Raw genomic sequence first — 15,091 nt, forward strand, 5'->3', positions numbered from 1 at the left:
ATAAGACGATTTTAAAACATTTATTAAATGAATAAAAAAGAAAAACACTATTAAAGTGACCACTATTACATTTAATTATCTTTATTTTATTTTTATACATGAATAAAATAACAACAACAACAACAACAACAACCCAGTGAAATCCCACAACGTGGGGTCTGGAAAGGGTAGAGTGTACGCAGACCTTACTCCTACCAAGGTAGGATGGCTGTTTCCGAGAGACCCTCGACTCAATAAAAACATAAAAAGAGGTCAGATACGGCTAAGAGATTCAAAGCGATATGGAAATGAAATAACGCAAGCGACACAGATAACATAGAATAATCAAAGCACAGGAAATAACAGATTTATACATGAATAAAATAAGTTGTCTTTAAATTCAGATGATTTCATATATTCCTTTTAAGTGTTTGAAATTCCAAATTATCTTTCTCTTTGTATCTTTGTTCAATACTACTGTTTATAAAGATCCCATTTTAGTTATTTGAGAAAAAAAAATCCAATTTCACTAGACAACTACTACTTTTATCAATTTTTGGTGTCTGGGACTAAAGCGCAATTGTTGTTAGTGTTTGGTGGAGTTTTTAGTGTTGCAATTTTTAGATTTGACGGGACTATACTAGTGTTTGGGGGAGTTTTTAGTGTTGCAATTTTTTAAATTTGACTGGACTGTACTAGTGTTTCTGATTAATTTTTCACAGTTTCCATAAAACCTAGCCGAATGGTGACATGTGTCAATTGGATCCAAATAATTTTAACCTTTATTTAAATAATTCAAAAAGACATTTCAAGAAAAAACTTTATTATCAGCATTGAAACTTAAGCTTCCTTTTACGAAACTCTGAACCCAAAAAACAAGCATTTAAAGAACCTTCATTTTCACTCTTTTTTCCTGCCACCCCATTTGAAAATCATCTAAGTTTTACCCCTTTTTTTCCCTCTCCTTACTGTCATCACTTTGAGTTTTTGCACTGTATTTTCATCTGTTAGTCCATAATTAACATCAATGGCTCAATCTTTTGTCTCATATCTTATTGAGAGAATTGAAGGTGTGTTGAGATTAAACAAAGTCAACCTTTTATTTGGTTCCAAAAAATGTGTTAAGGAACTTCAAAAAGAACTCAAGAATATGAAGCAGTTACTCAAATATGCTGAACAAAAACAAAAAGAAAACAAAAAAATTCAAGAACTGATAGAACATATTAGAAGGGTTGCCTTCAATATTGATGATGAAGTTGAAAGTTACGCGTTTAAGGTCGCGAAAAGCTGGAAATTCTGTAACAAAGGATCAGTTATGGAACAGTATAAGAGAACTTTTCATGGTAAGCAAAAGAATTTTCAGCTAAAGATGGTAGAATTTAAAGCTAAGGTGAAATGGTTCTCAATGAGCTTGGAATATTATGGTGCAAAAAAGTCCAGTAAAATTCCACACATCATGGCAGAGAAACTTCGGAGTATTGTGATTAAGGTATGCTTTCTTCACAGGTAACTTGCATCATATTACCTGTAAATTTTCTCAAGAACGCCTGAGAAATGTAAGTGAAAGATCTAGAATTTATAATCAAAGGATAACAAAGTTTTTCCGCATCATATGATCTGTTTCCTTAAGGAGAACTGCAAGGATAAAACTTCTCATGTTGTTTCATCTTATGAACAAGTTGTGTGTCACACAGTATGCCAAACTGAAAGTGCAGGAGGTTTTCTATCTCAAAATATATTAAGTAATTTCATCTATTCTTTCTTTATTTTCTAGATCAACTGCTCCAGTCTTTAGAATGTGAAAAAATTCAGTAGTCCTTTTATTCAATGAGAATTTTGACATAATTATGGCTTTGATTCAAGCAGTTGCACTCAGATTCAAGCAAATCTTGGTTTATTCTATAATCTTTTCACCCTTTATCATTCTATTTGTCTCAAAAAGTCCTGATGGATATTGAAATAAGAGAGAGCTATCATGAACACAAGACCAGATGGAAATACTTTAATTGACTTAAGGCAGCTGATCTTTTTTTTTTTTATGAAGATTTACTTAGACAGCAGAATCTTAACTTGGGATTAATCAAAATTTCAGTTTTCACATCAAAAGGAGAAACATGATGGAGTTGCAAAGCAGAATCTTAACTTGGGATTAATCAAAATTTCAGTTTTCACATCAAAAGGAGAAACATGATGGAGTTGCAAAACATTCATTCCTAAATTTGAGGTGCTCTACTAAGAACTAAACTAATCATTCATCAGTGACTTGTTTCTGAATCTTGATTCAACCTCCTTGTTGTTGTGTTGTTAAGAGATCTAAAGTAGAACTTATCCGACAAAATTTAGTTAGAGAAACAAAGTGCAGCAACCTTCTCTTCTCCTGCAAAAGTCAGTATCAAAGTAACACTATTAAAAAAAGGATTTTTTTTTTTTGATAGTTGACTAGGGTCTGCCTATAGAAGTAATTTTTGGTACCTGGAGTTGTTTCAAAAGCTAAAGTGATCTGTTTTGACTGGATGGAGTTGTTTCAAAAGCTAAAGTGATCTGTTTTGACTGGATGGAGTTGTTTCAAAAACTAAAGTGATCTGTTTTCACTGGATAGAGTGTTCTTCTTCATTGCTTTCCTCTTTAATTCTTATGTTATATACAAAAAGGAGTTGTGCTTTTTCATGACACCCTTGCATTGTTTGTTTCACTGTCAGTTTCTCAATGTAATTGCATTCTGTTTGCTCCTTTAAGTCCCTGTGGAGACTCTTTGTTCATTTTTCACAAATATTACTCTTTTGAATAGTTTTGCTCAATAATCAGACCCTTATTTAGGTCTAACAGCTTCCCATAAATTTCAGAGTTGTTTCTAGCTTCAGTTTTGAGCATATTTTCTGGAAGAATTTTGATAACTTCAGTTGTAAGTAGTTTGGTAATTGTCATTGAACTTGTTCATTGTTGATTTCTTGTTTGTAGCTGTTGAAGACTAAATTGAGAATTTGAACATCTAGTTGCTCGGATTCTTTGATTGTCGTGAATCTGAGACTCTAAAATTTGTGTAGCAAGGTCTATACATTGAGATTGAAATCTGTTTTGATTGTCGTGAATACGCATTTTATGATTGAAATCATTCTGTTTTATTCATTGTTAGCTTGGAATTGATTTAGGCACCAGCACTGGGAAGTCCATTTTGGGTTGAGAATTCTAAAACTAAATTTTACTGACTTGGAGATTAGTTTCTTGTTGTTTTGGGAAAAGTTTTTGAAGCCAATTTGCATTAGAGAAGTTTGGAAAAGTCCAACACAATTTTAATTTGACTGCCTAGTTTCTTTGGGTTCAAAAATTGGTGTATCTACTGAACCATTGTGTAAAGTTAAATTGCAAGACTAATTATGTTTTTTTCTGAGTTGAAAATGATCCTTCTATTAAAATCTGGTGGTAGCTACTGGTGTAATCAGTTAAATTTTGAACAATTGAGAGAGGACGACTGCCTGTTGAAATGGATGAAGTGGATCAGGCCACACAAGATGCCCAAGAAGCCCCGGAAGATGATCTACACCAGCACGTTATAGGCAAAAAGAAATGAGAATCACGACATCGAGGATTACTCTACTATAATGAGCATCGTGGTTAAACTGTTATAACTTTTTTTGTGCCAATATGCTATTTGAAGAAGTGTAAATGGACTAGTAGTATATCAATAGTAAGATGGAAGGGTGTAAATAGACTAGTATCTAAATTCTGTTTTATATTTTTGAGCTTCTTACTTTATATAATCATGTTAATCTATTCAACTATATGTACATATATATATATATATATATGTCAGATTTTTTCAACTCGTGAGTAATGATCCTTCTCTTTTTTTGCTCTTACTTGCCTTAATTCTTTCTCCTTCTGTCCTGTTTTATAGACTTCCCGTGACTTTATTACGTCCTCTTTTTGATATCACTAGTTCTTACGTTTATAAAATTTTATGAACTTTTTGTTCTCCCAAAAACTTAAATTTTTTACATCCTACCGTTTGTTGTTGTATGTCATACAACTAAAATTTTCCCCAACTTAGAATGATTTAAGAGATGAGTTAAAGAGGAGCTATTGAGTCTTCAAATCTTCGGAAACCTTTTGCATAGACAAGGAGATAAGAGCTTCGTGACTATGGCAGCTCCAAGGGTCAATGCAGGCGAGGGAGGCAGATGCAGTGTGCCTCTTCATAGGCTTTGGTTGCACTACTTCAAAGGTTATAATTGTTGTTTCATACTTGAAGACCACTCCCTGCCTAATTAGATGATAGAACAACCGATGATATTAGTATCACAAATCATAAAGAACTTGCACGTAAAATAATTTTGGTAAACACAAACCACATAGAGGTTAACAAATTTTCAACCTACCATTTTGATGTATCAACCTTTTATTTTCACTATTTGATGAAAACACAGTATCTAATCGTTCAGTATACTGTGGATCCAAACTTTCATTGTCAGGAGGGGTGCGGCTTAATTTTGTGCTAGTATATAATATCCTCCTCAGCAACAAACCAGGTGATGATGTTATGGACTTGAAAAAGGTTTGAAAAAGGTTGATAAGCAATATTGTTTAACTATCCACACTTTAGTTTCCTGCATTAATAAGGAATATAAATGGTTGAAGTGTAATAATCGAGGATTTTAGCAGAGCCATGAACATACACAGAAGCTGGACAAAATTATTAATTAAGTTAATTTACAAAACCAAACTTGAGCTTGTAAGCATAAATATCAAGCAATATTAGAGCACACGTGCAAAGGGAAAAAAGGAACCCAAGTGTAAATCGGAAAGACGCAGAGAAAAGACATCATATATTTATCATATTACTACTTTTTTGCTTGCTCATTCACGTTGGAATCTCAAAGTTATACGGCTCTCATAATCCTTTTATCATAAATGAAAGTATTTACTGGCCAATATTAGTGGGGAATAGGACTAGATTCGATTCATGAATATAAGTGCTTTTTCGTTACCACATACTCCCTCCGTTCACTTTTACTTGACCATTATGAACTTTGCATACCCATTAAGAAAATAATAAATGAAGTGCATATTTTATCATGATACCCATATTAATTGGTGTATAATTGTATTGGATTTGGAGAATGATTTGGAAAGAGTAATTAATGCTAAGGGTAAAACAGGAAAAACAAATTATTTTTCTCGCGAAATTGGACAAGTAAAAGTAAAAATCTATTTTTAGAATAGTAGACAAATAAAAGTGAACTAGGGAGTATTTAAAACGGTAGAGTAATAAATAGGAACGTGATCAATTCATACCCAGTGATGATGTTAGGTGCAGTTTCACTACGGTAAATATGCAGGGGCGGATCTACACACAAGTGAGGGTGTTTACCCTCGGCAAAAAAGTATATTGTATATATAAGGTGTTTTTTTTATTTTTTATGTACATATATAGATTTTGAACACTCTGAACACGAGTAAGGGTTGGTTCAATGATTTTTGAAACCCCTCAATGAAATTTCTAGATCCGCCACTGTAAATATGGAATCGGCGTTATCATATGAAGCGTTGGATTACCAATTATTATACATTATAAAAATATAGACAGATTCCTAAAAGCTATTAATGTCAATTCCCATTTTGATATTCATTGTATCTATTAACTTTTTGGCTCATTCATTGTATAATGTAAATGGGAGTTCTTTCCTGTCTTGCTAATAGTTACTCCCAATTGGATATTTATCCAGACTTACAACGCATGTTTACATTTATGTACAATAATAACTAAGAATGTTTTATTTTTGATGGGTAAAAAAAGTCAATCAACTTCTTAGGGATATTTCCGTATTTCAACTTTAGATTTTCCACTTTTAATATAATATGATATGATTAGTACTTGTTTCCTTAGTCAGCTATACTAAGTACTGACCATCGTACACATAGCAAACTAGACTGTAAAAAGGGCAGTCCGTGCAAGAAATATCGTGTGTTTACGTAGGATCCAGGAAAGGGTTGCACTCCAAGGGATGTAATTTAGGAAACCTACTATGACATGTTGATCCCATAGCTCAAAACCATGGGTCACATGGGAGACAACTTTACCGTGACAAGCATCAATGACTGATTTTGCGATTCAAATACACAAGTAGACAATTTTATCTTTAACACAAGCATCAGTGGCTCGAACCCGTATAGGTCACACGGAGAACATTATATGCTCTAAGACTCCCCTTCAAAGCAAACAAGAAGTGATCCATGAAAAAGGTTTGTGATCTTGTGATCCCCAGTCACTAGCTAGATGCAAGATTTATAGTTCAAAATCTTTTTCATCAAAGGAATAATATAATGATGTTCTTGACTTTTTGCATTTTTGCAAAGAAATGTGATTTAAGACTTTTGCCAACCATAAACTCCAAGCTTTATTCACGGAGAACCAAATAAATGAGCTTTTACCAGTTAGGTATCTATTGGATACTGGCTACTTTAAGTTGGTATTTCGGTTTTCTTTTCGCGAAAATGCTAACTTATTGTTGCAGTGGTAGCCGATTAAGAAGTAATATACTCAAATGTACGAAACAATCAACAAACAAAACATGTTTTTCCAACGTACTCATGCAATTTCACCAATTGATAGTACATAACATCAGCAGTTCTTTTTTCTATAGTTAACATCAGCTGTTCTTTTCCCGAAAAACAAAATAGTGCTTCTTGACAATCAGCAAGTTTTTTGAAGTGAAACAATAGCTTCAGTTACTCTATTCTATAACAAATGGAGCACCTAATAAACATTTCAATGTACTGAAGGCTGATAGGCAGAACTGTACAAGAAGCAATATACTTGTTAAATAATTTCACCGAAGACTGATGTCCCGACAAACTTTACTTCCACAGCAGCACTTGAAAGCCTTCACTGGATGACTATGATCAGTGAAGTCGATGCCATAATCCTGCAATGTTGCATATTTACAAAGATTCTTTAGTCAAAGTCAACAGCTAGTTAAAAAGAAATTACACTTATCTTTGACTTAGCTCATGCTTCCTCTACATTAAAATGAGAAAGTTCTAAAGTCATGGTGTTCAAGATAGATGGGGGCATTACCCAAGTTAACTCTTCTAAAGCATTAACTTTCCTTGTAGTGAAAAAAGCCACCTGCAGTGACATTAAAAAAATATGCTTGATGTAGATACTCCACGGATTTCTAAATAACAGAAGGGTACTTCAAAAAGCTTGAAAAGAAAGATAGCTAACAAGTACATGGTAGTAGTGATGATCCGGAGTCTCTACTTCAACTGGGATCTCAATCAAGTTAGCTTCATAACATCTGACCAAGATAAAATTACAATGTGATTAGGTTCAGTCCACATTGGGAAGAGAAAAAGAAACAACTACTTTTGTTCAACATAAATGTGATTCTTAGAAACAATAAATGCAAAGAACGAATTGTTTGATCACGCAAAGAAGAATAACGGGAACTTGTAATGGTGCTCGACTGGTGGTTCATTCCATGCCAAATTTATTTCATAGAGAAAGTCACACGAACAAAAGGAATCAATTGATTATAACATCTCTACATGCCAGATATGATGTTGCATCCAATGTTTACCTATCACCTCTCTTTTCAAATTTGAGGACCAAAGTTATAGAAACAAAGAACAGATACACTGAAAGAGTGAGGGAAAAAATATTAATTCCAAGCATCAAGTGAAGTTACAGCATGCATTCAGATGGAGATATAGGGGGTAAAGCAGTGAAGAGTTGCAGGGAAGAATAGAGAAGTGATGCTGAAGAAGTAAATATGACGACATTGTTATCTTCAATGCATGATTGATGATACTATACACATTCTCATGACTCCTGATATATTAATTACCTACTCAAAAAGTCATAATCAAAATGAGTGTAAATATAAATTTTATTAGGGAGTCGACATATATTTTCATTCCGAGAGGCGAGAAGCGTAATTGGCGAACATGATATTATTTATTACCTTCCTGATCACGTTGTTTGTTCATTAGGTAACAGCTAGTGGACATGAATATTATGCAGAAAAAGTGTACACACCATCTATCACCGGATAAATCAAAGAGGAGAGAAGAAGGAAATGGAGAGAGGCAACCACGAAGAGGCAAGGATGAGAATTAGAAACTAACCTATGATTAATGAACCTTGCAACATTGCCATAGGAAGTTGCGTCCAAACAAAGTGCTTCCTCATCCTTCAGGACACCTTCCGAACCCCAGTCTGCATCTAGTAAAACTGGGTATGTGTGTCTCTCATCAGCAGTTTGGGTGTTTCGCTCATACAACTCTGTGTTGGTCACTATCTCACCTACATATTCACAAACAAAAGCACCTCTAGGCAAATCGTCCAGTGCCCTGAGCCCCCAACCTTTCCCATCAGCTGTCATAAACACCTGACATGTAGATAAGAATGTGTCAAATAGTTTCTTACTATTCTAGGTTCTTCAAAAGTATTGATCATGCAGAAAAACTTTCTTTTTTTCTTTTTGGATATATCAGATAAGTACCATTTCTATCACAACAAGATAGCGAAAAATAATATATACAACATAGAATTATAGTTCAACCACAATCAACTATCATGTTTTCCCAGACCAATAATTTAAATGACCTATAAGTCTATTACTGAAACAATCTCCTTCTTATGTTCAAAAAGAGACAAAGTGGTCGTACACGAAACCCTTGATTTGCAATATTTTCTAACCTGTAATGGCACTGCTATGCCTCGCTGAACAACACGATTGCCACATCCCTTGCTGCAGCCGCATTTATGCCAGCACTCTTTGACAAATTTCCTCACCAAATGACCCTTGCACAGGCCAGAAATGCTATTGTTCTTAGACCTTTCAAGGGGACAGTCTTGACAATATACTAAACCATGCTTTTGGGGTTCACGATTCATTGAGATGCAATTCTCGAGAAACTTTTCCTTGAGCAAACCACCTGATGTGTAGGCAAATTCACCCCCTGTTTCACCAGCACAAGCACAGGGTATATCTTGAGACAAACAATCCCCGCTGCAGCTTGAACAACAGTTGTCATCTGATATACGAGCAAGGAGAAACTTGACGTATGCATTTTGGAAAATGACGTTTTTTGGCATGTACTTGAAGACTGGAAGAATCTCGTGGCTGAATTCATTAATTAACGAAATTTTGTGCTCCTCTTGACCATTGGAAATGTCTTCAATATAATAAGCAGAAACTGAATTGTTCATCATTGGAGGCCCAAGGAGTTTAAGGACCTTAAGAGTTTTGTCATTTTCAGCACCGTAAATCCTAGTACCGTTAAAATTCACCATATGGCAGATTATATCCCTATTTCCTGAAGCTGGAAATTTTGGAATTTGAGGTACGGCTTTGACAAGATTCGACAATTTGAAACCTACTGGATGAAGTTTCTGAGACTCTACTGATGTCTCATTTGCTACCCTGGCCTTGGTGTCAGCTGTCAGATAGCATTCACACAGATTTTCCATCAACCTCAACAAAGCAAAACCAGGTTGAGAAAATCCGTAAGACTTTATATATTTTTCCTCCATCCGCTTTAAGACTGCATCTAAACTTGGTGGACTAAAGTCTGAGGAGGAATTTGGCTTATAGACAAACGAGATCTTAACCTCCCCTTTTGAAGAGGAAGCAATATCTAGACGTGATGAATTTGTTGCACCTTCTTCATTTCCTTCTGTACCCAAATATTTAGATAACATTCACATTTTGGTAAGACTACGGATTTGACAAAACCAACAGGAAGGAAATACAAATAAAAAAGATTCAAAATTCCAGACGTACGATTTTACACATAGATACAATTTCCCAGTGGTTTTACCAACAAAAAGAAAAGAACTTACGACCCCATCTGATTCAACAAATCTGGATGTTCTTCATTCACATAGCTTTTTCCTTTTCATCAACCAAAATATCAATGTTGGGCTTACTATGAGCCGAAACTAATATAGAATTACTATAAAACATAAGAATCTCTGCACGGCTAGCTTGTATGAAAGATATAGCTGACATGTATTTGACTTATTAATTGAAAATTATAACCCACAAAATATGAAGAAAAAGTCTGAATCAGTCTTAAACCAATGTCATAACAGAAAAGAAGAGATTAGCTTTTCCAGCTCAATCAAAAGTGGAAGATGTAGCTTTTTGGTAGAAAGCATTTATATAAATATGATTTCACGTCTTTGATTTGTTCAAAGAAGATCACTAGAACAAGAACAAATTCATAGAAAATTTGTAATCATTGAAGCTTTCATAAAGAAGAATTGTATATCACTGGAGAAAGGATTGCAATATAGCAGTTTGACTTAGCTGTCTTTGTTTGGCTTTCAGACAACAGATTAACTTCTAGAATATAGTTATTGACGTTAGCAAGTTAACTCCTCCTCTATTTCTTCCTTTTAGTCAATCTTTACTATATTCACGTTCTGATTTAGTATGCAATCACCAAAACAAGTGTACATGACAGTCAAAAGAAACTTCAAAAGTAAAATCCATCTAGAAGATATCAACCCAGACCCCACTTGTGAGATTATACTGGGTATGTTGTTGTTGCATCTAGAGAATATCAACAGAATGGGTAGCCGAACTCGAACTAAAGAACACTCCATTAACAGTTTCCAAGTATTAAACCGTGTCTGGGAAGAGAAACAGAAAGATCTTATTAATAGTTAACTCTACACATGGAAGGAATACCTGAAGGGACAACAGCAAGGGGAACATCAAAACCTGGCAGGTTATCAGAAAATGGCACGTTGAGAGGCACAGAATCACTAACGTCGTACTCAACCAGAGCACCTTGGTTGGATGCATCAGTTGAACCCGTAACATTTGGCTCTTCCGGGCTACTATTAAAAGTTAGTCTTCTTTTGGGAATCACAGCAGGATTTGAAAGAGCACAAGGTCCTTGCATGTCATCATCTGAGAGTACCACAATGTCATTAGCCCACTCCGAAACAGGAGAAGCCTCTGAAGAACTCCGTTTCTTGCCTTGGCGCTGATGATGGTTCAAGAGAGAAAGAGGCTTCAATTCAACATCCTCAGTTTCGTAAGACTCAGTAGTGAACTCAGCCATCTTCTGCTTGCTGGGAATCTGCAACTCTGAAATACATGTGTCAGCACTTGGGCTGGGATCGTAAAGTGAAGAATGATTTCCCTGGGAGCTGAGCCTAGATCTTTTCAGCGGTGGTTCATCTTCTTCCGGCTCATCTACCAAATGCCTTACCTGATCATCAGGGAAACTATAATGACATGCCTTCTCATTGGAAATTGAAAGGAAAGATGTGAAGATGAATGAACGGCCCCTTTTTTTCTTTGTGCATGACCTCAAGATAGACACAAATATTACCATACATAATCCATAGAAAGAAATTCACACGTTGCAAGGGGTATCATGTGGTTATGGACAATGGAAATAAGCACTGAATCAGAAGTAATAACAGTACCTTTGATTTCTTGCTGTCTATAATAGACTCCACAAGAGCAGAATAGTTCTCATCTTCAATAAGCTCCCAGTTTTTGTTGTACAGTTTCAGAAGGTTATTCAACACTGGCTTCACATCTTTTGCAGTATAGCCAAAGACCTTCATTGCCTCATAGGCCTTTGTAACTTTCGGATTCCTTGGAGCCATTTTATATTACTAATGAAGAACTTGAAGGGGCTCAATGAGGTTGAGGTATAGCTTCTTCCTTTGCATGCGGAAAAAAAAAACGAGAGACAACATTACATCTCCATTTCAACCACAAACAAGAAAAAGCAGAAACACACTGAATTTTACCAACATAATGACTGGAATAAAATTTAAGCATAGCATACTAATAAAATCCACTGGGTATGTTGTTGTTTTGTTTGTTGTTTATTAACTTACTAGATGACAATCCATGTAGAACAGTATCTAGTACAGATTTATGAGGACTCCTAGCAGTTCTTTCGGAAGCTAATAGGAGGTGCAGAATGTTGGTTATATCAAATGCTACATCAATAGAAAAACAGACTGTATGACGTAATTAAGCATCAAGCCGATACTTCATCATTCCAGAAAATCCTAATAGAGTTCGGTGTGAGACATTCCAGAAAATCCTAATAGAGCTCGGTGTGAGACAGTCTAAGTTACTCGGACTCTTCAAAAGTGTTGCCGCACCCGTGTCGGATCCTCCAAAAATACACTACTTTTGAAGGATCTGACACGCACCGACGACATTTTAGGAGAGTCCGAATAACATAGGAGACAGTAGAAAAGGGTTGACTGCAAAATAATCACTTCATCAGCCAAAATACAAATTAATGCAGTGGCAGAATTGTTCCCCGCATTTCACCAAGTCCTCTATTACTAGTATTTCTTTTTTATCAGCCAACATCTTCTCTATAATCCAAGAGATATGACAGGGGGAATGAAGATTATAAGTAGTTCCTACTTGTCAAACTTTGTTGTATCACACATCTTCCTACCAATAACCAAGAAGTGTTTTATTCACAATTTGTCAATGTTAATATTACTAAGATAACACCCATTGTCACAGAAAAGATGCTAATGGGTGTTCTAAGATACATTGTTGAGGAATTTTTTAAAAAATCTACAAGGTATGGTACAAAGTAGAGTTCCATAGATCAACAACAGGACATCAGTTTAACAGAAATGTTTAACAGAAATTAAGTCCCCACTTAAGTTGTGTCTCAACAGCTTACTTCCATGTTATTCTTTAACAACTGCAACCTGCCCCTGCCCATACAAGATTACTATGAAGTTAAACTAGATCCCATCTTCAACCTGTAAAAACAAGTTTGAAGTTCTCTTTAACAGCAACTTTGCTTTCAAAACTCCATTTACTACTACCTCCATCCCGAAACGAACAGGAAGAGTTTGGAGTATAAAGCCATCCATCTCTTAATATATTTTAAATAAAAGTCTACACACTTAAAAAATATGTTAAGAAGGTACATAGATCACACATTTGTAGTCAGAAAAAAATACTATGTACTTACCAAATAGTAATAGTGTTAAAAACATAATTAAGTAGTAAATAGAAGTGTTTTCTCTCCAACAGAATAAGCTTTTATTGAGATGGTTATACACTTCAAGTGATATCAAACACAATGTAGTCCTGAGTTCAAGAGAATTGGCACATTTTTGTCTTATGAAAAAGAACTAGCCTCCTCAACAACGGGCATGTTGAAAACATAATTAAGTAAGTGGCCATTTGGCCATGAATAATTTTTACTTTTTTTCAGAGTTGAATTCAGGAAATCATGTTTGCCAGTAAAATTCCGGAATTCGAAAAACACCAAAAGTTGTTTTCACTTTTTTCACTCCAAATCACTCACAAAAAAATTCAAAAACAACTCCAATTTGTATCCATGGCCAAACACAACTCCAATTTCTAAATATCATATTTCACTTTGGCCATGGATAGTTTTCACGTTTTTCCGGAATATTATTTAGGAAAACCGTTTGGACATCTGTTACAATTTTTCGGAATTCAACTTCAAGTTGAATTTTGAAATTTTCCGGGATTTGAAAAACTCTAGAAAAACAACTTTCACTTCAAATCACTCGCAAAAATTCAAAAGCAGCTCCAATTTATATTCATGTCCAAACATAACTCTAATTTCCAAATACCTTTTTTCAACTTTAAAACATACTATTTTTTTTTTCAAATTTCACAATTCTTATATCCAAACGCCCACAAAAACTACTTTTTACACAAAGAAAAAAGAGATAATGGCACAGCCTCAAACAAGCAAAATAAAGCAACCCAAAAAAAAATTATACTAACAGGAAACTCGTCTACTATAATTTTTTTTTATTATGAATATTTGGCAAAAACAAAAAAAAAGATCAACAATAATATTCTTACTTCTGGGTTTTTATAAGCTTGAAACAACAACCCAAAATACATTTCAAAAACTAAAGCATTATTCTATCAAGCCTTTTATTTTTCTCATGCATGAAGCCATTTTAACTAATCTAATATCAATGGGTTATAACCCCATTGCAAACACTGACCCCACTAGGTTTTTGAAGAAAATACTTCCACACATCCCAAAATAACAAACAAATAAATTATTCTTTTTTTTTTTTTTACCTTAGAATTTCATAATTAAAATTAAAAAAAAAAACTTGTGGACCATACTTTAAATGAATAATCACAATACCTTTTGGAAAAGCTTTTACTTGAGCTTCAAGAAACTCTTGGACAATTTCTCAACATTCTCTTCAACAATGGTGACAAACAAATTCTTCATCAAGAATTCTTGATGTCTGTATCAAATCAAACAATTTAACTATAGTTGAATTACTATGGTTAATAGTACTAAATATACCTAGGAAAGACAAATTTAGAGAAATTTTATTTTGTAGCTCACACAATTGACACAAGTTGTGTGAGACTATTTTTTGTTTGACCAATTAATGAGTCCAAAGTTTGTACTTTTGAGCCCATAAATTTTGAATCAAATGAATTTGTGATATTAAAAGAAGTCTCACACAACAAGTTAATTAGTTATGTAAAATACAAATTAAATTATCTTATAAATATCTTGTTTTATTGGTACAGTAAAATATCTAAATTTTTTGAGAGCACGGCAACTAAAAGTAACAGAATTACTGCGACATAATTCTTTTTACTGTCTAATCTTTTACCTTTTCGCTCAACTACTGACTTTTTTTATTTAATTACCCTTTTAATGATTCGTTTTTATTTAATTATTGATAAAGGAGGGATTTAAGTTGATATATTGACGATATTAAAATTTGTAATACAACCAAATATTAGTTTAGATAATTAGGGTATAGTGATGTCAATTGGTTACTGATGTAATTTACTTACATTTAGGATTTATGAATGAGTGTGTTTTTGAACTATTATCACTTAATTATACTCTCTCCATTCTTAAATAAATGAATTTGTAGAACTTTTTCTATTTCCAAAACAAATGAATTTTACGAAGTCCAAAGATGTATTAATTATCTTTTTCAAAATTACCTCTCTAATTGTTTTTCCTGCTCCCAAAATTGACTATCTCTTGTTTTAAGAAAAGTTTTAAGACAGTAAAATGGTAATATTGACAAATTATCTTTTAATTAATGTCATTAATTAACTTTCTTAAG

At 34.0% G+C, this 15,091-nt stretch overlaps 2 protein-coding genes across 12 annotated transcripts; one reads left to right on the top strand and one right to left on the bottom strand.

Annotated features, from left to right (window-relative positions):
• The first annotated feature begins 789 nt into the window (after positions 1-789).
• LOC132610117 (uncharacterized) lies at positions 790-3,800 on the top strand. 9 transcript variants are annotated; one of them, XM_060324391.1, is made up of 3 exons: positions 790-1,468; positions 2,145-2,203; positions 3,113-3,800. In XM_060324391.1, the coding sequence occupies exons 1-3, from the start codon at positions 1,007-1,009 to the stop codon at positions 3,126-3,128; spliced, it is 537 nt and encodes a 178-aa protein (XP_060180374.1). In that variant the 5' UTR covers positions 790-1,006; the 3' UTR covers positions 3,129-3,800. The 9 variants fall into 9 exon arrangements, with proteins under 9 accessions (XP_060180374.1, XP_060180369.1, XP_060180375.1 ...); XM_060324386.1 differs by having other exon boundaries at positions 3,404-3,800; XM_060324392.1 differs by having other exon boundaries at positions 3,420-3,800.
• A 2,734-nt stretch (positions 3,801-6,534) lies between these two features.
• LOC132609769 (probable inactive histone-lysine N-methyltransferase SUVR2) lies at positions 6,535-14,377 on the bottom strand. Of its 3 annotated transcripts, none has more exons than XM_060323917.1 (8): positions 14,137-14,377; positions 11,429-11,672; positions 10,680-11,208; positions 8,681-9,657; positions 8,107-8,369; positions 7,211-7,277; positions 7,055-7,105; positions 6,535-6,902 (listed from the first exon to the last, which is right to left on the bottom strand). In XM_060323917.1, the coding sequence occupies exons 2-8, from the start codon at positions 11,612-11,614 to the stop codon at positions 6,807-6,809; spliced, it is 2,169 nt and encodes a 722-aa protein (XP_060179900.1). In that variant the 5' UTR covers positions 11,615-11,672; positions 14,137-14,377; the 3' UTR covers positions 6,535-6,806. The 3 variants fall into 3 exon arrangements, with proteins under 3 accessions (XP_060179900.1, XP_060179898.1, XP_060179899.1); XM_060323915.1 differs by having other exon boundaries at positions 8,681-9,660; positions 14,137-14,375; XM_060323916.1 differs by lacking the exon at positions 14,137-14,377 and adding an exon at positions 13,839-13,971 and having other exon boundaries at positions 8,681-9,660.
• Positions 14,378-15,091: the final 714 nt, after the last annotated feature.

The sequence above is a fragment of the Lycium barbarum genome, chromosome 9 (assembly GCF_019175385.1).
Source record: "Lycium barbarum isolate Lr01 chromosome 9, ASM1917538v2, whole genome shotgun sequence".
In the NCBI taxonomy this organism is placed as follows: domain Eukaryota; kingdom Viridiplantae; phylum Streptophyta; class Magnoliopsida; order Solanales; family Solanaceae; genus Lycium; species Lycium barbarum.

What these genes read in the sequence shown, in the direction of transcription:
- LOC132610117 (XM_060324386.1), top strand. Translation starts at nt 1,007, where the DNA reads ATGGCTCAATCTTTTGTCTCATATCTTATTGAGAGAATTGAAGGTGTG. An exon ending in TTCGGAGTATTGTGATTAAG is followed by an intron (nt 1,469 to 2,144) that starts GTATGCTTTCTT and finishes TCAAAATTTCAG; the next exon opens with TTTTCACATCAAAAGGAGAA. An exon ending in CATTCATTCCTAAATTTGAG is followed by an intron (nt 2,204 to 3,403) that starts GTGCTCTACTAA and finishes ATCTGGTGGTAG; the next exon opens with CTACTGGTGTAATCAGTTAA.
- LOC132609769 (XM_060323915.1), bottom strand. Translation starts at nt 11,614, where the DNA reads ATGGCTCCAAGGAATCCGAAAGTTACAAAGGCCTATGAGGCAATGAAG. An exon ending in GCATAGCAGTGCCATTACAG is followed by an intron (nt 8,370 to 8,680) that starts GTTAGAAAATAT and finishes TCTACATGTCAG; the next exon opens with GTGTTTATGACAGCTGATGG. An exon ending in CGGATCATCACTACTACCAT is followed by an intron (nt 7,106 to 7,210) that starts GTACTTGTTAGC and finishes ATGTCACTGCAG; the next exon opens with GTGGCTTTTTTCACTACAAG.